The sequence below is a fragment of the Ovis aries genome, chromosome 2 (genome assembly GCF_016772045.2).
Source record: "Ovis aries strain OAR_USU_Benz2616 breed Rambouillet chromosome 2, ARS-UI_Ramb_v3.0, whole genome shotgun sequence".
Classification (NCBI taxonomy): domain Eukaryota; kingdom Metazoa; phylum Chordata; class Mammalia; order Artiodactyla; family Bovidae; genus Ovis; species Ovis aries.
In genome coordinates, this window is record NC_056055.1 from 75,033,757 (window position 1) to 75,055,456 (window position 21,700).

Consider the following 21,700-nt stretch of genomic DNA (forward strand, 5'->3'; position numbering starts at 1 on the left):
CCGACCTCACCAATGAACACAATTTCAGTAGATACACAGAAAACAGGCATTTCAGACACATACACACAGCTCTCTCACAAAAACCTTGAACAAAACAACCCTGCAACCTTTCATAGTGTTGAATGTTTGCACTGTCTCAAAACAAATATTGCTAGGGATAATTAGTCTTTGTCTTTTATTTATTTATTTATTTATTTATTTTTTCCTGTCAGCTATCTTTAGGCCTTCAGGCTTAGGGCCAGAAATAAATAGAAAATATGTCCTAGTCCTTGATTTGATAATGCCAGTAGCAAGTCATATCTGATATTCATAATAAATAAAGGTTTTTTTTAGTCTGTCCTTGCAACAGCAGGAAGCTTGTAAAAACCAGCCTTCCTAAATTGTATCAAACAGGAAATTTGTATTTCTTTTTAGATTTAACACGGAGAAGTAAATGATTAATTTATTACCATTTCGAACGTTAATTCAGGGTGATCTATAAAGATTCCCCTAAGTCACAGGCAACCTCACAAATTTGTGTAGATTTTTACAGGGTGGAGAGGACACATCAGTGACTAAGCAGGACCCTGTTGTACCACAAACAGCAGTGCCTTTTTTTAAAGAATATAATTCAGTAATTTTGAGTTCAATTAAATGCTTTATTCAAGGAGAGTAAGAATTTCTGTCTGATCTCCTGCAAACAATAATTTCAAATAATGAAATTTCCTCTAGGAAACAGGTGCTCTTTCATATTAACATGAAAATAAATAGAAATGCAAATACGAAAGCACTTACACAATGTTGATTTTGTGGTTTAGGAGGCTTGCTTTCCCGTCCCGTCAGCTGAAAGATGTTTAGTGACAATAAGTACTCAGCATAAGATTTGTTCTAAAGCTCTTTATATGCTATAATTGTATGCCCTCTATGCCCTTTAAATCTGAAATAAACTTGAAGTATGGAGCTCAAACAGACTGTTACAGAAGTAGAAATGATAAGTGATTGATTTTTCTCAGCATAGATAACATTACCTATTCTGTGATTCAGCAAATGCTGCTTTATGCTATCAGTGAAGTGCCTCTTTCAACATGAGATTGTGATGTTACCTTTAATATTTAATTTACTTGCAATGCTGCTTATAGGTCTGGCTTTTCTACACCACCCAGGTAGTAAGTGCAGAGGGGAAGCTCTGTTTTCTGCTGCAGGGATGTTGGGGAAAAGGTCAGGAGACCTTCAGGGACATGACTTCTCATCCCTCCGCTTCAGTTTGTTCAGGCCGTTATTTTTGTCGTTCTTGTGACTGGCCCTTGTGCCTATGCTGAGCTAGATTCAAAACCAGGTCTGTCTGACTTCCTGGTGTGTGCTTCTAATTACTGTGAAATACTGCCCACATAGGGAAGACAGGAGAGTGTGGTGTTTGGTCAAGGCACTCCCCAGATTTAGTCTGTATGCATGCCAGGTGCCCTTGATAACAAGATGAGTATGATTTGTCCAACCCCCAACGAGCGAAAGATGGATGAAGAGTCATGCCTGGGCAACAGGCATTCTTAATGCCCAGGGTTGTTGAGACTTCCTGGGTGGGCTGGTCTGGAGACTTGCTTGGTTGCTAAAGCCACACAGAGAACTGTAAAAAATAGTAGTCGTCCTATTTTCCATCTAAAAAGTAGCTTCCACTACTAAGCCACAATCATTCTCTCACCTTGGCAAGTAACAGTGCAGTTTATGTCAGGGTACCGTCCAAGACCCTCTGAGATTGTGCCTTTCCAGTCGTCATCCTTTAGCTGTGCTCACACTTCTCAACTCAGTTTTGCTTCATATTCTCGCCGCTTCTTAGCTTTGTGACGTTTGTCTAGAACATCCTCCCCTCTTCTCCATCCCATTGCATGTGGACTGGCTGAAACCTGTTGGTCTTTCAAGGCAAGCTCAAAGTCCACCTGCTCTTGCTGACTTCTCCAGTTCTCTGAAACCCACTGGACAGTTTCTCAGAGCCATGTGGGGAACCCCATGTCCCCGCTGCCACTGCAGGCTCAGCCAGCATGCAGCACGTCCTCCACACCTCCAAGACAGCATCTGATCTACTGCAGAAGCATTGCACTGAGCCTCTGAAATTAATTATAGGGAACTTCTCACTTGGGAGAAACCCACTTTGTACTTTGTTACAAGTTTCCAGGAGCCAACCTGAGGAACTGATCCAGTGGTGCCTGGACTTGGTGACTTGTCGCCATTGGTTGAGAGTGGTGCACAGGTCACCTGTGTGAGCCTCCTGCCACCTGGCATGAGCCATCCAAGTAGAATCACGCCACCTCCCTTGTCCTGTGTGTGTGTACACCTCTGCGGCTGTGAAGTCCCTCCTCCATTACGCCTTGTTCTTAGTAAGAGAGTGTTGTGAGGGGCAGGGGTGCAGGCAGCTAACTGCTCAGGCGCACATGCTGGCCTCACCTTTGTTCTGCTAGTCCAGCCATGTCTCCTTCCAGGCTCCTTCATCTTGCTTATTTTGATGACCATGGCAATACTTTTGGCTAGTTCTTTTTAAAAAACTTTGAATTTTGTATTAGGATATAGCCAATGAACAATGCTATAATATTTCAGGTGAACAGTGAAGGGACTCAGTCATACATATACATGTATCCATTCTCCCCCCACACTCCCCTTCCATACAAGATGTCACTTAACACTGAATAGAGCTCCCTATGCTGTACAGTAGGTCCTTGTTGGTTATCCATTTTAAATATAGCAGTGTGTTCATGTCCATCCCAAACGCACTCACTATCCTTTCCCCCATCCTTCCCTTTGGCAACCATAAATTTGTTCTATAACTCTGTCAGTAAAGAGAGAAGAACTAAAGAAGAACTAAAGAGCCTTTTGATGAGAGTGAAAGAGGTGAGTGAAAAAGTTGGCTTAAATAAGTTCAACATTCAGAAAACGAAGATCATGGCATCTGGTCCCATCACTTCATGGTAGATGGATGGGGAAACAGTGGCTGACTTTATTTTGAGGGGGCTCCAAAATCACTGCAGATGGTGACTGCAGCCATGAAATTAAAAGACACTTACTCCTTGGAAGAAACATTATGACCAACCTAGAAAAACAGCATATTCAAAAGCAGAGACATTACTTTGTCATCAAAGGTCTGTCTAGTTAAGGCTATGGTTTTTCCAGTGGTCATGTATGGATGTGAGAGTTGGATTGTAAAGAAAGCTGAGCACCAAAGAACTGATGCTTTTGAACTGTGGTGCTGGAGAAAACTCTTGAGAGTCCCTTGGACTGTAAGGACATCCAACCAGTCCATTCTAAAGGAGATTAGCCCTGGATATTCTTTGGAAGGAATGATGCTAAAGCTGAAACTCCAGTACTTTGGCCACCTCATGTGAAGAGTTGACTCATTGGAAAAGACTGATGCTGGGAGGGATTAGGGACAGGAGGAAAAGGGGATGACAGAGGATGAGATGGCTGGATGGCATCACTGACTCAATGGACATGAGTTTGAGAAAACTCCAGGATTTGGTGATGGACAGGGAGGCCTGGCATGCTGCGGTCCACGGGGTCGCAAAGAGTTGGACACGACTGAGAGACTGAATTGAACTCTATCACAGCTCTTTTTGTATGCCAAATTAAGCTTCTTGAATACTCAGAGCACATTTTTTTCATTTATGTACCTCCTTTTGCATTTTTCAAAATGCTTTTTATATAAAAGACATTTAGTAGATATTGAGATAGCTAAAAGAATGAATTGGCATGTTATATATGAGGAAGTATGACAGGGCTGTCTATTTGTTTAACCTATATACTGAGTACATCATGAGAAATGCCGGGCTAGATGAGTTACAAGCTGGAATCAAGATAGGCGGGAGAAACATCAACATCCTCAGATATGTGGGTGATACCACTCTAATTGCAGAAAGCAAAGATCAGCTAAAGAACCTCTTGATGAGGGTGAGGGAGGAGAGCTTAAGGCCAAGTAGTAAAAAAAACTAAGATCATGGCATCTGGCCCCATCACGGCATGACACATAGAAGGGGAAAGTGACAGAAGTGGTGACAGATTTCTTTCACTTGGGCTCTAAAATCACTGCGGATGATGACAGCAGACATGAAATTAGAAGGTGGATCCTTCTTGGCAAGAAAGTGATGGCAAACTCAGTGTGCTGAAAAGCAGAGGTTACGCTGCCACCAGAGGTCCATGTAGTCAAGGCTACGATCTTCTCACTGGTCACGTGTGTTTGTGAGAACTGGAGAGAACTGGACCATAAAGAAGGCAGAACGCCAAAGAATTGATGCCTTCAAACTGTGGCGCTGCAGAAGACTCCTGAGAGTCCCTTGGACAGCAAGGAGATCAAACCAGTCAATCTTAAGGGAGTTGAGCCCTGAATATTCACTGGAAGGACTGACGCTGAAGCTGAAGTTCCAATATTTTGGTCATCTGATACGAACAGACGGCTCATTGGAAAAGTCCCTGATGCTGGGAAAGATTGAGAACAGAAACAGAAGAGGATGTCAGAGGATGAGATGGCTGGATGGCATCACCAGTGCAGTGAATGTGAACTTGGGCAAACTCTGGGAGATGGTGAGGGACAGGGAGGCCTGGTGTGCTGCAGTCCATGGGTCACAAAGAGTTGGACATGACTGAGTGACTGAACAACAGCAACTACAGTATAATAAGGACACAATCCTTCATTTAATCAGTGGATCTTTATTGAGCACCTACTATGTGCAGTCAGTGTTCTAGGACTGCAATTAAAAGATGCTTCCGAAAGATTCCTGTTGCGTGATCTTTGGTGTTTCTGCTGATCCAGAATTTTTTTTAAAAGAAGTGTGACTGGGCTGTTGACATGATACTTTTCAAGAGTCATCTGTTAATTTGTCAGTTTGTATCTGAACTGCTGTGGCCTTTTCAGTTATAGAATCCTTTTGTGATTCTTATTTAATGTTTCCTGGGGCCAACAATGCCTCCCTTGCTTATTTTCAGTGAGTATAGCCTCTGTCTGATCCCCGCCACCTCTGCCTGCTTTTCTAGCTCCATCTCTTGGCCTGGCTGAACTCACCCTCTGTCCATTCCTCTCCTGCCTGCTCTTGCCTTTTTCTTAGCATCTCACTTTTTGTGGGGTGAATCTCAAAAACTAAAAGTAATAAGATAAATGGCTTCTGAAACATATCATAAATAGGGATTTAATTCAACACACTTGATAAATTGTGAGCCATTTATTTTAATGTTCTAAACTTGAAGAGTAGAAATAACTTTTCTTGATGGGGGTGTGGAGAGGCAGAATAGTCGCCATGTTATGAGCTGATGCACGAGTATTCAGAATTGAGTTTTACTGTATCAATTCATGGTGTCTGCCGGTTGTATTAATACCATCCTTAGACTGCTGAAAGCAGAACAGTTCTGTCTGGCCCAAGTGGCATGAGACTGCATGTGAATTGCTGCCCCTCACTATAGCAGCCCACGCCTGCAGTGTGAGTTCACCGTGGAGACCTCGGTTTTTAACCTTCCCTACTCCTTCCTTCCCCAACCACTCTTTAGTTCTCTGGGTAAACTGATCTCTTTCAGTAACAATCTACTCCTCTCTCTGCCCCTTCTGAATCTTGCTTTCATATGACAGTTCTTACATTCTGCTTTTCCTTCTGCTTGAGTTGTTTACTTGTCTGTCTCCTTCCCTGGATTGCAAGCTCCTTGCCGTAGATCTTTAGGCTTCATTATGTAGTGTTCCCCCAGTGCTGGCCATTATTGGTGCATGAGTGATTGACTTAATGAGTACTAATGAGCAGAGCATACATTTTACAGGTAGAATAAAAAGAAAAGGAAGTTTCTGTTTTAAAATATATATGTAAGGATGTGGAGTACAATCAAAGTTTCAACCTCAGTCCTCTGACTTGCCTGCAACAATAGTGATATCCATTGAGTCCAACTTGATTCCCTTTTGGAACTGGAAATGTTAGCTTGCCATGGAGTTACCTGGCAAAAGTATCTTTGGAAAGCAAAAGAAAAAAGAAATTAGGTAATATCAGCTTGATACTTGCCTGATTAGGAAATACTAATTAGAAGTACTTGTGCCTCTTTTGGAGGCTTATTTATGGAAGCAAAACGATCGCAAAGTTGACAAAACAACAATGAAATCATATTACAAATCAGATTAAGAAAGAAAAGGGAAGAGGATGTGATTTGAACCTCTGACTCCTTCACAGCTCATCATTTTTTGATGCCCTTTGCCAGGCTGTGCACGCTAAGAATCTAATGATACACAAAGCCTCATTGCCGGATACTTCATTAATTCCTCAACCCATTAGGAGCCTTAATAGCTTATACCATTGGAATAAGTATGGAAATCCTGTCCCCCAAGAAAAGTACAGTGCTCTATAAATCATACTCGCCTGAGGATTCTCTCAGCCCTTGACACAGCAGAATAGATGGAAAAATATTGTACCTCCTGAATTTCCTTATACTAAAGGCTCTCAGAATAATCGGCACCCCTTAACCCTTTAACCCTCCAGCCCAGTGTGTGATCCCTGGGTCAGCAGCATCATTATCAGTGGCAACTTGTCAGAAATGCAGATTCAATAGCCCCAGCCCAGACACACTGACACTCTGAGGGTGGGGCCCATGATCTATGTTTTAGGCAGGCCTCTCAGTGATTCTGAAGTCCTCTGACATCTCTGGTGGCATAGTTATGTGTAGAATCCTTTTTCGCTGATGAGGAAACAGGTGAGCAAGTTTATAACTTGATCGAAATGTACTTGCTGAGATTTAGTTGATTTCAACAAACATTGAGCAGCTCTTATGCCCCAGGCATCCTTTCTAGAAAACCGTAAAGGCGGATGACACCTTATCGTTGTCACTCTGTAGGGTCCTCTGTGTCAGCACTTTTCTGCTATGCTGTGTTGGTCTCCCTTGGACATCAGCACCTCCTCTGCTTGTTCAGGAGCACCCCAAGTGATGGCCCTCTAGGCTGCGTCATTGAATTTCTCAAACCTCTTATTAATTGTTTTCCAGAAATTGGTTCCTCATTCCTTTCCCAGTGGGTCACTGCCACCTCAAAGAGGAACTGCAGGAAGAATGGCCCTGTCTTTCCAAACCTTCTGTGCTTTTAAGTGCCCAGCAATCTTACTGTTCACAAGTTCTCTTCAATCCCCATCCCTCTAGAAATTGGTGTCACCTCAACCTTCTTCTATTTCAAGACATAAGCAGATGATAGAGAGGTTCTTTCCCACAGCAGACAGTGTCCAGCCCTGGCCTTGTGTGAGTAGCTCTATTTAAAGGAGGATATAGAATCTCTGTCAACAAAGGATAAGAGTAAAAAACACTTAACATTTAGCTTCCTCTTAATAGCCACTTGCCTAGTCCAAGTCCTTATCATCCTGTGGTTTCATAAGAGTATCTTTCTCCACCAGTCTGTTCTTTATCCACCTTGCTGTTAGAATCCATGAAGTTGCTCAGCCGTGTCCGACTCTCTGCAATCCCATGAACTGTAGCCCACCAGGCTCCTCCATCCATGGGATTTTCTAGGGACGAATACTGGAGTGGGTTGTCATTTCCTTCTCTAGGGGATCTTCCCGACCCGGGGATCAAACCCGGGTCTCCCGCATTGCGGGAAGACGCTTTACCATCTGAGCTACCAGGTAATCAAATAATAATTCTATCATTTCACAGCTCACTTCAAATATGTGCCTGTGGCCTATTGCAGGGTCAGACACTAGGGCCTGTGCTTGTTGTAAATAAAATTTTATTGGAACACGACCGTGCCCATCAGTTCAGTTCAGTTCAGTTGCTCAGTCGTGTCCTACTCTTCATGACCCCATGAACCACAACATGACCGTGCCCATCATTTGTGGATTATCTGTGGCTGCTTTTACACTACAGCTGACCCTTGAACAACATGGGTTTGAACTGCGTAGTCCATGTATCTGTGGATTTTTTTTCAGTACAGGTATTGTAAAAATTTTTGGAGATTTGCATCAATTTGAAAAAATTTGCAGATGAACCACGTAGTTTAGAAATATGGGAAAAAATTAAGGAACAGTTAGGTATGTCGTGAATGCATAAACGATCACAGATACTAGTAGATACTAGTCTATTTTATCATTTACTACCATTAAATATACAGAAATCTATTATAAAAAGTTAACATTTTTCATATGTTACACAAACAGACCAAACACAAACCCCGTGCATTACACTAGGGTGTCATAAAGCAATGATATTACTGCTTCTTCATTGTTAACGCGTGAATCATTATACTTGTAAATAAATATGAATTTTTAAAACATTGTCTTTTAATTTTTGATGCCTAGTGTTAGTGATACGATTAACATCTACAGTGTTTCATATCATAGGAGACAATTTGGTGTAGGTACTAACAATTTATCTTATTAACAGATGACATAATCTTAAATATGGATAGAGTACAGTACTGTAAATGTATTTTGTCTTCTTTATGAGTATTTTAATAATGTTTCCTCTAGTTTATTTTAAGAATATATAAACATATAACATACCAGATAGGTGTTAATCAACTATTTATGTTATCACTAAGGCTTCAGTAAGTTATTATTAGTTCAGTTTTGGGTGAGTCGAAAGTTACTTGATTTTTGACTGTGCAGAGGTTGGGGGTGTCCCTGATCCCCATATTGTTCAGTTCAAGTACACAGTGCCGAGTTGAGTAGTTGCAGCTGCCACTGTCTGGCACACAAGCCTAAAATATTTATCTGGCACTTTAAGAAAAAGTTCACTACCCTAGTCTATAGGATAAAAATTAGTCTGTTTACACTTAACATACTGAATGATTGGGTTTAGTTCTGCGAATTTCCAGTGTGTTTTTTTCCTTTGCTTCCACCCATTCTGTGTTTCTGTTTCTTTCTTTTCATGTCTTTGTTTGAATTTATTATTTTTCCTTATTCTGTTTTTTTTTTTTTTCCACTTTTGGCGCTTTTAATCTTTTCCCAGTCAATTCAAGAACATTAGAACATTTAATGTTTATTTAACTTCATTTTTACCACTTTTGCCATACATGCAAATTGTCATCTATTCAAATTCTCTTTGTATTTCAAACCCAGAGGACATTACTATTATTATTTATAAAGTCCATATTCATTTAGATTTATCCACATATTTAGCCTCTTGGTTAATCTTTAGTTCTTCTTGCATACTTCTGATCCTTGACTGTGGGGAAAAAAATCTGTTTGCCCTAATGTTTGAAAGAAAATTAGGCTGGATGTAGACTTAGTTTAATTTTCCTCTATAAATTGGAAAACATTGTTTCATTGTCTTTTAGCACTCGCTGTTGGAGACTAGAGATCTGATGGTAATCTGATTTTTCTCTTTTATTCTTTGGAAGATTTGGGAATTTTCTCTCTTTATTTGGAAATCTAAGATGTGTTTAGGTTATTTTAAAAAATCAGTCCTACTTGTTGGGTCTTTCTTCAGGTCACAATTTTTTCTGTTATTTTCTCTTTGTCTTTTCATCTAGAATGCCTCTTAGAGAGACAGTAGGACATCTGGGTCTCTTTTCCATACTCGTAGCCTCTGTGTTTCATTTTCCTCCTTTTTGATCTTTTCTTCTGTGTTCTGTGCAGTCTCTGGGCTCCATCTTTCAGTTGCTAATTTGATCTTCATTGGGATCTATTCCAGAACTTGACACATCTTGGTTTTTTTTTTTTAACAATAATATTTTTAATTTTAGAACTGTGACTTGTTACTGTTTTTGTTTTTTAGTTGATGGAATATAGTTTGGAATATCTATCAAAATATGTACTACATCTCTTTTAACTAATCGTCTGTTTCCCATTACCTGATTCCTTAGGCCAACTTTTCTGTAAGCATAGCACTTCTTGTTCATGGCATTGTTTTCCTTCAAGTGTTCGTGATTTTTAAAGTATATGATTGTATTCTGGTTGCGTCCTTGGGTGCACTTTTTTCTCTTAGCCCAAATGAGAATCCACTTGTCCTGCTGGCGAATGATAGCTCAGCTCACAGTACTCAGGTTCAGATCAGATCGTTTACTTCACCTGCTGGTGATGAGTGGGGGCAGGGTGGACCATAGAGCTGGCTTGGCAATGGGTCACTTGTCTTTTTTTTTTTTTTTAACACATTGGGAAAGATTTTAATTATTTAAATTTTTAATACATTTTAATTATTTTAATTATTTGCTTTTACTCTTGGCATTGGCCTTGCCAGAACTGCCTCCACAGAGATACCTAGGAATAGTTTTTACTGAGGCTCTTGTCCCTGAAATTAAGTGCTCCATTTTTTGTTAGTTAGTGCTGTTGTGGTTTCATTCTTTTTCATATCTCTTTATTTAGTTAGGGTTTGGGAATGGAGAGTTTATAGCAGGGGCTGTCTGCTATCTTGATCTAGTCAGTGTTGCATTTCTTTAAAGCCTTCTTCCTTCTGTTGCCCCCAAGCATACCCTCGTTGCTCTGGTCATTCTAGTTCCATATAGCATTTTATTTCTACTTCTTTCATAGTACTTAATTTTATTCTACTTTGCAACATTCTAGGAAGTGTTGTGTGTCCTTATCTTTACCCTATTGAGTTAAATCCCATAGCCCATCAGTGTAGGTGTCAAATTGCCACAGATGCTCCAGCCAGGGTGAAGCACAGTTGGTTTAGTAGCAAGCAAGCAAAACTGTGATGTTGGAGAGGACTCTTGAGAGTCCCTTGGACTGCAAGGAGATCAAACCAGTCCATCCTAAAGGAAATCAGTCCTGAATATTCATTGGAAGGACTGATGCTGAAGCTGAAGCTCCAGTACTTTGGCCACCTGATGCAAAGAACGGACTCATTAGAAAAGGCCCTGATGCTGGGATTGATTGAGGACAGGAGGTGAAGGGGACAACAGAGGACCAGATGGTTGGATGGCATCACCAACTCAATGGACATGAGTTTGAGCAAGCTCTGGGAGATGGTGAAGGACAGGGAAGCCTGGAGTGCTGCAGTCCATTGGGTCGCAAAGAGTTGGACACCACTGAACGACTGAACAACAACAAAAGTGAAACAGGGGTTCGGAAGTGCTATGTCGACTGTACTACAGCATACAAAATGGCTCCTCTACCAAGTTTTGCAGAATTCTCTGTCTCTGCAAGAACTTTGTTAATGTTTAGGTCAATTTTCCCAACTCCAGGAAATAAACATCTTCTAAAGCATGGTATTACAATAGCCTGCAGTTGGGATGACTTTCTAAGGATTATGGATCTATCCTTAGAAATCACCCCATCCGGTCTTCCTGGGAAAGGAGGCATTTCCCTTACAAAATTCCAAGGATTGAGTTAAATGTATACTGAGCTTAAATGTATACTGTCTGTCTCCTTCCTTCTTTCTGGAGTTGCTGTTTATTGAGGAAGTTAATTTTAGGAGAGGCTGAGAAGCTTGGAGTTATCAATTCATTAATTAGCTAAGTCATAATACTCTTCCTTATTCTTGATTCTGTTTAATTAGTAAAATAGGAAGCGATTTCTCCTTTCATACATCTGTCAGTATCTGAATTTATTCAAACACTGACCTCACTGTGGTATGATTAGGCTCTTAAAAGATTATCTGATTATGCCTGGGGTTTCTGATATGAGGTCGTGCTGCTTTACCTGTCATCATATTTTGAATGGTTGGAGTTGAGAAAAAAGATACCAGAATACCAAGAATTACCAGGAATATACTGAACCTAATACCAAGAATTTGCCACAGAGATATCAAGATGTTAAATAATGCTTTTATTCATATTATAATGGGTCTTATTTTAGTTATTTGGGAAGATGAATCAAAATGACATGAAATAAAAGAAGAGATCCAGTTGGAGGCCATTATTACACTGGGCAAGACACCATGGACCAAGATCGTGGCAGCTGGTGTAGATGAGTAGAGTGAAAGCAGAATAAGCTTAAGGTGCAGAGTCTATAAGACTGAAGATGCTGATCAGATGTGAGGGCAAAGAAGAGTTAGAAGTTTAGCGCATCCTGTATCATGCAAGTTGGTGATAAAATGTTACGGTCCTCTAAGGGCATTGAGTGCAAGTATCTTTTTTTGTCTCAGGAAGGAAAAGGTGCCTATAAAAGAAAAGCATTTTCACCAACAATTGGTCAGCTTGCAGACGTTATCCTTAGAAAAGAGAATTTGAGCTTTTTGATCATTCTGTTTCTTTTGCTTTCTGAACCTGATCCTACATTGTCCTACAACTCTTTTTTCCTAATCATCAAGTATTAGTTCAAAAATCTTGTATTTAGTAAAGCTGTTGGATTTTTTTTTCCATCTCTCATAACAAATGTACTGATAACGTTTAGGGCTAATTGTATGCAGTTTAATTTTCAGATTGTGGTAATTATTATTGCTGTTTTTATTTCCATTCTTTCTTTCCCAGGCATAGTCAGCCGTAGATATCCAACAAAATTATGCCCTTTGGGGTGATTTCCAATTTTCTCACTTTGGGAAGCATATTTTTGTTTCAGTCATGAAGGGTTCAGATTTGGATTATTAAACACTTGAGCCGTAGTTTCCACAGTGGCCCGTTTAACATTTTACATTTCCTTGTAGATAGAAACCTTAGCCCATCTGTGTGCTATTTGGGTATTTTTGAAGACCTCATCTAATTTAGGAGAATATGTGCCTGTCTGATGTACAGAAAAGCCCGCCATGCAGGCGGTAAAAGAGAAATAGCTTCAGTGTTCATGGATGACTTACAGGAGCAACCAGGGGGCCTTTCCCTCAGTTCTGTGCATGGAGAAGCATGTGCAGAAGGGCTTGGCTTTCCTGACCGCAAGGAGCGTTCCAGCACATGTCTTGTAAGATGTGGCCATACTGGCATGTTTCCTTGAAGGTATGTGGCTTGTATTGCCATAGTCAGTCTCACCACTAGGGCCCCTGGAGATCAGGCCTTGCTGATATCATCAGTGTTCTTCCTCTCTAAAAGTTGTTACGCTGTGAATGTGGGCATTCGCTGAGTTAACAGAGTTTGAATTGACAGTCTTCTTTGTTTTAATCCTCCAGAAGTGCATGTTCTGCAGACACCGGGTTAAGAAGGTCTCTGGAGCCTGCATCCAGTGTTCCTACGGGCGTTGCCCGGCCTCCTTCCACGTCACGTGTGCTCATGCTGCTGGGGTGCTGATGGAGCCTGATGATTGGCCATATGTGGTGAACATCACGTGCTTCCGACATAAGGTCAACCCACACGTGGTAAGGCCTGCTGTCCCTTTGCTGATGCCAAGACTGCATGTGAATCCCCTCCTGTATATCCCCCAAGTCTAGCATGCTCTGCTCCGTAACGTTACTACTCATTGATGATGTGTCTAGCGTGTAAGTCTCTTGAGGACAGGGATTATACGTTACTATTTACTAGTATTTGTCCAAGACCCATTAGTGTCTGGCACATGCTAGATGCAGCAGATGAATGGATAAAAGTCTTTGTGGCTGTTCTGGTTTGGGGTCTGTATACAGGGCTGCCGAGTATGGTTGTACAGATTATCCACTGCACATATCCAGAATGAGTGGGAGAGCATTTCTGGGAAGAGACTGATGTGAAAACATCTCCTGAGATCCTGCAGTGTTTAATCCAGACACTTGTACACTCTGGTCTTGGGGGTTTATTTCCTCTCTTCTAGAAAAAAACAAAGAGCAGTAACACAGTAAAGGGAGGGAGAGGGTGGTCACAAACATTGAAGGATATGCTGCCTGAGATGGGATAAGCTAGAGGCAGCGCAGAGGCACCAGCAGGAGTAAGGACAGGCTCAGAAAAGCAGAAATGGAGAAGAGAAGTACACATGTCAGCATTTTCTGCCTTTTCCATTTCACTCAGGATTGAACCTGTTTCTAGGAAAAGAATGTTTGCAACAAACTAACGTGAATTCAACTGTAATTCAGTTTACCTGTCCTTGGTGAATGGACTGTTTCCTCTGTTTCAAAGGCTTAGAATCATTCAGACAGTGCAGATGGTTGCTATGCCTTGGTTAGCTTTCCTGATCACCATCATTGTCTGTGGCTTTCAGTGAAGAGGCTGAAGCATCCTATTGACCCTCAGTTTCACTAATGTGCTGAAGGTCCCAGGAAGCTTGGCCACAGACTGTTTGCAGCCTCACATGCTTGTCCCATGTCTCTACTTACCTCCTATGAGCAGCCTGCCAGGTCACTACCGTGGGCTGGGGAGCTATGACCCCTATACAATACATCTCTCAGCTTTTTGATTCCAGCAGCTTCTTCTGGTGTCTTGAGAAGTACTTGATGTTTGTGGGTTGGGTCTTTGTGAGGATGCCTGTGAATGTGTAAATGTAGAAAATGACGTCACAAACTGTCATGTCTAATTTAAAGTTATTTTCCATTGTCCTAGGTCTCAAGTTACATATTCATTGGTGTTTTTTCCTTAATTTCTTGAGTTGATAGGCTCTTGCTAAGAATAGTACATGTACTCAGCAGAAAGCCCACTTTAGCAACTTTAAAAAATTACACTAATAACATATTGCATTACTGGCACTTTGCCATTTACAGTGCAGTCGCTAACATTACCTCGTCAGACGACTCATGAGGATACGTTTTGAGATGTGAACCAGGTCACAGCCTCTGGAGTCAGATGTTGCTGTTCGCACTTACATTCTGCCAGGAGCACACGTACAGCCGTGTGTGAGTTCTTCTCGCTGAGCCTCGGCTTCCTCGTCTACAATGGCATGCCCACCTTATCGTGTGGTTTTCAGTTCACCTCACACTGTAAGCCCTCAGAAGATGAAAGCTGTGTTACTGCTCTCTCTTTTTTATTACTTCCACTGCCACTGTTGCTGCTCCATTCCTTTGTGAACTGGGCCACATGAGTAATGCTATCCGTACTTCAAGGATAGGAAGCCCAAGTTCAGAGAGGTTCAGTTTTTGGCCCAAATATTCAGTTAATGAGCGACAGGTGCTGGAATGTAAACATATTTTCAGCCCATAGTCTACTATTCGTTGAATTCCACACCCCAAACCTCAAGTGGCACTAGAGGTGTTCATTTGAACCTTTGCTTGGGATCATATATTCCCTTTTTAATATTTCAGAGCTCTGTGGTTACTGATGATTATATTGAAGTTGCTGTTAAAGAGATCCAGGTGTTTAATCAGGACCTCATTCCTCTTAACTCTGATGTGTTTGGTTCAGTCAGGTTTATGTTACTAATGTGTTTCATAAATGATGATGAAAGAGAAAATATTTGACTTTGAGATGATTTAGAAACTATTCTTCCCTACAGACCACTTCAGAACTTGGTATACTTTGTAATGGGTTGGGAGGAAATCATATAATTTACAGCATTACATGTGGTGGGCTTTCTCTATGAGGAAAACATTTTAGTGTTCATAAATTGCCTTTGCAAAATTCTCTAGGCTGAAGCACTGTGAACACTGGATTTATGAAATACATTCCTGGTAGCTAATACTTATCCATTATTCTTAATTAGACTTCAGATATGGATTCCTCCCAAAAATGTTTGACAGCTAACTTGAGGGAATCTGTAGAATCTGGGAACTTTGGTTAAGAGCATTGTAATTACCCTTATTGCATTAAATGTTCTTTCCTTTTTGAAGCGTAAAAAAATTGAACTTCACTCAAGTATCTCTCTTTGTGTAAGCTGTGAATGCCGGGGGATACGCTCCCCAGAGGCAGAAATGTAGTTTGTCTGTGTTCTCGACCATGCTGAGATTGTTCGGTAGTAATAGGCAACTGCTGAATCATAGCAGTGAAAAAACTCGTGAGATGAAGTCCAGGCTAACGTGGCAACCCATCACAGGCGTTCCTGAGAGTAGAGGATGCTTGACTAATTTAGGTGAAATGAAGTATAAAACTACAGTTACTTCAGTACTCCAGTTTTACTTTTTTTTTTTTTTTTTTGCTTTTTCCATTATTTGCTTTTTGCATCCATAAGGACCATTTTAAAGTAAATTCTACTTCTCCTTTAATGCCATAAATTATTGTAAATACACTAGCTTATTCAGTGTTGTTGATCTTTGGGTATAAAATCACTCTGGATAATGGTACAGAAATTTCATCTGATTTATTATAATGCACTTTTCCATTGGACAATAAGCATACTCTGTGGTTAGAATGATAGTATTTGGGAAAATAGGTAGCTTTCAAATTCTTTATTGTTATTTACTTACGGCCGTACTGGATCTTCATTGCCGCTTAGACTCGAAGGTGCGAGGGCTTCAGTACTTGTAGCATGTGAGCTCAGCAGTTGTGCATCTGGGCCTAGTTGCTCCGTGGCACGTGGCATCTTCCTGGGCCAGGGGTTGAACCCTTGTCCCCTGCATCGACAGGTGGGTTCTTAACAAATGGACCACCAAGGAGTCCAGCTTTCAAATTCTTGAAGTAGAAAGGAGCATGTTATAGTAAGTGCACCGCTAGCCACCCCCACCCCCACCCCCATCTCTGGTCCCTGTTATTTTAACCTAAATTTTAGTATAGAGTTTTCAGTATTTTTGTCAAACATATGTTTTTTGACCGGTACCTGCTTTCTTGCAAGTATGAGGTTTTATTCATATGTGCTTGTGTATGTGCACATGTGATAATGTCAGTAGTGTTGTGATACTTGACCATCCTTTGCCAGGATCCACTGTGGCCTCTTTCTGGGCTCTATTTCTGAAGGTTCCATTGGATGTATTCCTAACCCACTTGCATGCATGTTGAACGGAAGTTTGTAAGGAAAAGACAGAGAACACAATATGGTAAAAGTGGTTTTGAAACTGGGAGCTTTGGAAGCATTTCTTATTCAAAGCAAACAGTGAACTACTCACAAATTTTATACTTCCGGCAAAGTACAGCCACTGACTGTCTCCTCACACCTGAGTTAACTAGACAGGTGTCCAGTGGAAGAGATGCCTGAATAACGGAAGGCAGCAGAGCTGAGAAAGATGGCATGCACAGATTTTTTTCAAGCAAATTACTTCAATAAACTTTCATATTAGATTATAGTGTTTGTTCCATGTATGCAGTATTGGAGCTCCAGAATTCCTTGTACGTTATGCATTAATACATTGTAAAAAGCAGGGCCCCTCTAATACACAGTCTTATATAAGGTACATCGTTTTTGTCTTAATACCCTCTCCTGTCAAAGACATTTGAGAAATTTATTTCCTTTATCATTTTCTAAGTTGTGGCTGCTAATACGGGGATAGACACCTATTCAAAAAAAGAGGAAGAATTTGAGTAGAGAAAATGTCTTAGTGGTCAACTTTTTTTTCCTGCTGTTTGGTATATTTTTTCATTTTTTTCTATTATTTTAACTAGATCATTATATTTAGTAGATTTAACCAGTGTTTTATCTTTCAAATTCAGTTCATTTCAGTCTAGTCGCTCAGTTGTGTCCGACTCTTTGCAACCCCATGAATCGCAGCACACCAGGCCTCCCTGTCCATCACCAACTCCTGGAGTTCACTCAGACTCACATCCATCGAGTCAGTGATGCCATCTAGCCATCTCATCCTCGGTCATCCCCTTCTCCTCCTGCCCTCAAGCCCTCCCAGCATCAGAGTGTTTTCCAATGAGTCACCTCTTCACATGAGGTAGCCAAAGTACTGGAGTTTCAGCTTTAGCATCATTCCTTCCAAAGAAATCCCAGGGTTGATCTCCTTCAGAATGGACTGGTTGGATCTCCTTGCAGTCCAAGGGACTGTCAAGAGTCTTCTCCAACACCACGGTTCAAAAGCATCAATTCTTCGGCACTCAGCCTTCTTCACAGTCCAGCTCTCACATCCATACATGAGTACTCAGCAATCCATAGAAGCTGCTTGGTATAAATTTGTTGAAATAGCTCTCTAATGCTAGGGAATGAGCTTAGTGGACACAAGAGAGGTAGTGTTTATTGAGTATCTTTTATCAAGCACGTGTTACACATTTGGTTATGTTGGCTTCTGTATCGGCTCCTCCCACTCTGAAAGGTTCTCTTGTCTCTTTTAGCTCACCTTCATGATCTATTCTATGTAGCATTCATCTTTGTTATAGAACTTGAATCCTTGCTCAACACTTGCTGACTTCTTTCCCTGCTTGTGTCTTCAGGTCAGCAGCCCAGGCAAGTTTCACTAACTCCTTCCTGCCATCACTGTGCATGGCTCAGGACAGGATGGGACACCTGCATTGCCCAGGATTTGGTGAAGGACTTGGAGCAAGGCAGCCCTTCTGGTTAATCCATGCTTGTGTAACTAACACTTGGGTGGTAATGGGGTGAGAATATCTGTCAGCACTAACAATAATACCGTCTTTGGTGTGCAGAAACAGTTCTCACCTTGCCAGTATGTGGAGCACTGGGTGATCAAGGCCCCTAAATTCTAAACCCTAAAATATTGTATAGCATATTATACTTTCAGTATTGGTTATTGAGAAAACACCAAATGATAAAAAATATTAAGAAATCAGGAACACTTTTATATGAATTCATTAATTACAAAAAGGGTCTGCAGTGTTTCAGGTTGATTATAGATTGACACAGAGAGACCTCACTCAGTCACTCCCACTGTACATTCCCACTGATGCTTTTGGACATCTTCATGGCTTCTAGCCTTTTACAGATCCAGCAGGTACCAGTTGACTGTAATTTTCTTCTTGATACTTCTGTCACACTGTGAACATGCAGAGTCAAAACCAAGCACTCTGATGTAGAAGCAAGGCTCTTAGCTCCTGTGCTCTATTCCCTAAGAAGATAGGCTAAATAAAGATACGAGTTAAATGTTTTGAGAGTCCTTGGAAGGAAGTCACTAATTCTATCTGGGGCAGTCAGGTGGCATTCACAGAGGAGGTAGCATTTGTGCTGGTTCTAAAAGAGAAAAGTTTGAGTTTGCTAAGTTGATGTGTCAACTGCTTTCGAGCTGGCATTGGAAGGCCACAGTGAAAGGAAACCAAACTCTCACTTGTGACTAGTTCTCAATAATCATCTGGTTGTCTCTTGATTCAACCCATGGTATGAATCCGTCATCTTTTGGTTTTTTCTTTTCCCCCCTTAAGTTTGGAGCTCCATCCTATGGCTTGACTCTGTCCCCTTCATGCTTTTAAGAAAAAGAACCAGAATTTATTGGAGAAGGAAATGGCAACCCACTACAGTATTCTTGCTTTGAGAATCCCATGGACAGAGGAGCCTGCTGGGCTGTAGTCCATGGGGTCGCAAAGAGTTGGACACAACTGAGCAACTAACGCTAACACTCATCCAGCAATGATCTGAATGTTTTCATTTCCATAAACCCTCTTCGTCACCCTGATCTGCGTGTCTTTGTGATTAACAGGGTTTGGTGATGTTTTTTCTGTAACCATTGAGGTATTGCTAACCCCCTTTCTGTTCAGTTAGTAAAGTTTGTCATGACCAAAAGACAAACTCTTCTTAGACTTGTGCATAATAATCTGATATTTGTATATGGTTTTTCTATGTAAGTTGTTTTTGAAACGTCCTTCTCAATTTGTACTGTTATTGAATAGCAGAAAGCATTCTGACCAAAGCAAAGGTCTGGTGTAAAAAATTCTTAGCAAGGGTTTAAAAAAACAAACAAATAATATAGTGATTTAGGGGTGGGTGTGTTCAATCTTTCTAAATCAGACATACATTTCAAAAAGAAATCCCTCACCTTTTTATCTGTAGTAGTGTTTTGTTGAGCTCTCAATCCATGTATCCTAGATGACAGAAAGTTAAGGCCAGATTTGCCTGGGAGAAGAAGTACTTAACACAGACATTTTAGAATATTTACAGTTGGAACCAATTTTTCCATTGTTCACTTTATTAGGTAAAACCAGTGAATACAGTGTTTTTCTTAATTTTATCAAGAAAACTAAACATATCCCACTTCAAACTTCTGTATTTTATTAATAACCCTCATTTTAATTTCCTGCTGCTATTTCTATAGACATTTCCTAGGGAAGGGCAAGGTCAGTGATCATGGAGCTCTTCTCCTTCGGGCTTCCAGTAAGTAGAAGAAGTGCTTCAGAGTCCCTGGAGCACAGTCTCAGGCCCTGGGTTTCTAGTGTTTTTCCATCATACCTGGTGTAGTTAGGGAAACCTAGGGAATCTGTTCGGAGAAGACAGTGGCACCCCACTCCAGTACTCTTGCCTGGACGGAGGAGCCTGGTGGGCTGCAGTCCATGGGGTCGCGAAGAGTGGCACATGACTGAGCGACTTCACTTTCACTTTTCACTTTCATGCATTGGAGAAGGAAATGGCAACCCACTCCAGTGTTCTTGCCTGGAGAATCCCAGGGACGGGGGAGCCTGGTGGGCTGCCGTCTGTGGGGTCGCACGGAGTTGGACACGACTGAAGCGACTTAGCAGCAGCAGCAGGGAGTCTGTTGGAGTGACGTCATACCTTCTGCTGGGCCTGGTTGTGGCGCATAGAGGAAAATTCCACTAACACTGTCCCCGCAAGCTCCCCACAGTGACTTCATGGTCCCAGGCAGAGGCTCTTCTGCCCCCATGGAGCCATCTTTACCTTACCCTTCTGTGCCTCCATTTTCCAGTCCCTTTTCAGTCTAGTCACTTGGTAAGGGTCTTTGTGCTGGTCCCCGCTCGGGCACCAGTTGCAGAGACTCCAGACCCACTTCTGATGCTAATTAAAGTGTTTCAGGGGGAATTCTGAATTTGCGGGGAGAGATAACAGATGCCTCCATTTCAGATTCTAATTTTAATTCAGTCAAGGGTACAGAAACTAATCAGAAGGGGGAGACCATGCAGGCAGAGGAGGGCCGAGTGCCTCGATGTGGCGCCTCTCCGGCACACCGTTCCCTAGTGGGCTGCCCCGTTGTGACTGGCTGCTGCTGTGTCGAAGCAGAACTGTGGTTTGCTACCACATGGTTGCTCTATGTAAGGGGTTTACACTTCCATTCTGGAGGGATTTACTTGTGTCAGTCTGGGCCTTTCCATTTAAGGAAAAATGCGCGCGCACCTGGCTCTTGAATCAGACTCATGATCAACAAGGCCACACTGTTATCTGGGGGCAGAAAGCAGAGTCAATTCCCAGTGACTCAGAACAATATCTCTGCCTTTAAGTATAGCATTTCTCCAGACTCTAATTTCTTGTCCTTTATCCTTTAATCTGGTTGGGTTAAAAAACAAACAAACGTTATTTCAAATTTCCTGGAAGCATCCAAAGGCATTTGAAAAATGTTAGTACATAAGTTATATGGGATGCCTTATTTATTTTACAGACAGACAGTGCTTGCTCCTAAGGGCCCAAAGAGCCCCTGAAATAACTCTGAAGCCATGTTGGCTGCTGAGGCCTTAATTGTATTGATATAAATGTTAGCAGTCACCCTCTGTGGAGCCCTGATTTCCAGGAGATCTCTTGTTCAACAGCCTTGGCTATCTTCTCTCTCAAAAATGTGGGAAAGAAAAATTTTGCCTGAACTTTTTATTTAGCTTTGTAAAACTGCAAAATGATCCTGACTTAAAAAAGAAAAATTCAGGAAAAATCTGCATCTTGGTTACAGGAGTTTTTTGGTGTTTATCACTAAAGCAGATTCATCAGAACCCCCAGGAAGTACTTGTCATGTTGTATTTCCTACTTGGCCATCTTATCCCCAACCCCCTGCCCCGAAGTGCATCATGGGACCAGGGACCAGTCAGCCAATCTACTGCAGGAGGGGCAAGCGCAGGAAGGACTGTTTATATGGGACCATTGATACTTGACAACTTCACGGACCACACATACTGAGGGAAATCAAGTCTTGCACTCTTAAGAACCACTTATCTGGTTACATTTTTTAGCATAGGTAAGGTGTGTGTCTATATGAAACACTTGCTCTGCTTTTCACAGAATTA

General features: G+C 41.4%; 1 protein-coding gene across 6 annotated transcripts in view; it reads left to right on the plus strand.

Annotated features, from left to right (window-relative positions):
- Positions 1–21,700, plus strand: part of KDM4C (lysine demethylase 4C) — a 398,538-nt gene that overhangs the window by 316,586 nt on the left and 60,252 nt on the right. For all 6 annotated transcript variants that reach the window (XM_042243436.2, XM_004004373.6, XM_042243438.2 and 3 more), the window contains one exon: positions 12,943–13,128. In XM_042243436.2, the coding sequence (XP_042099370.1) occupies positions 12,943–13,128 (186 nt within the window). The remainder of the gene's footprint in view (positions 1–12,942; positions 13,129–21,700) is intronic.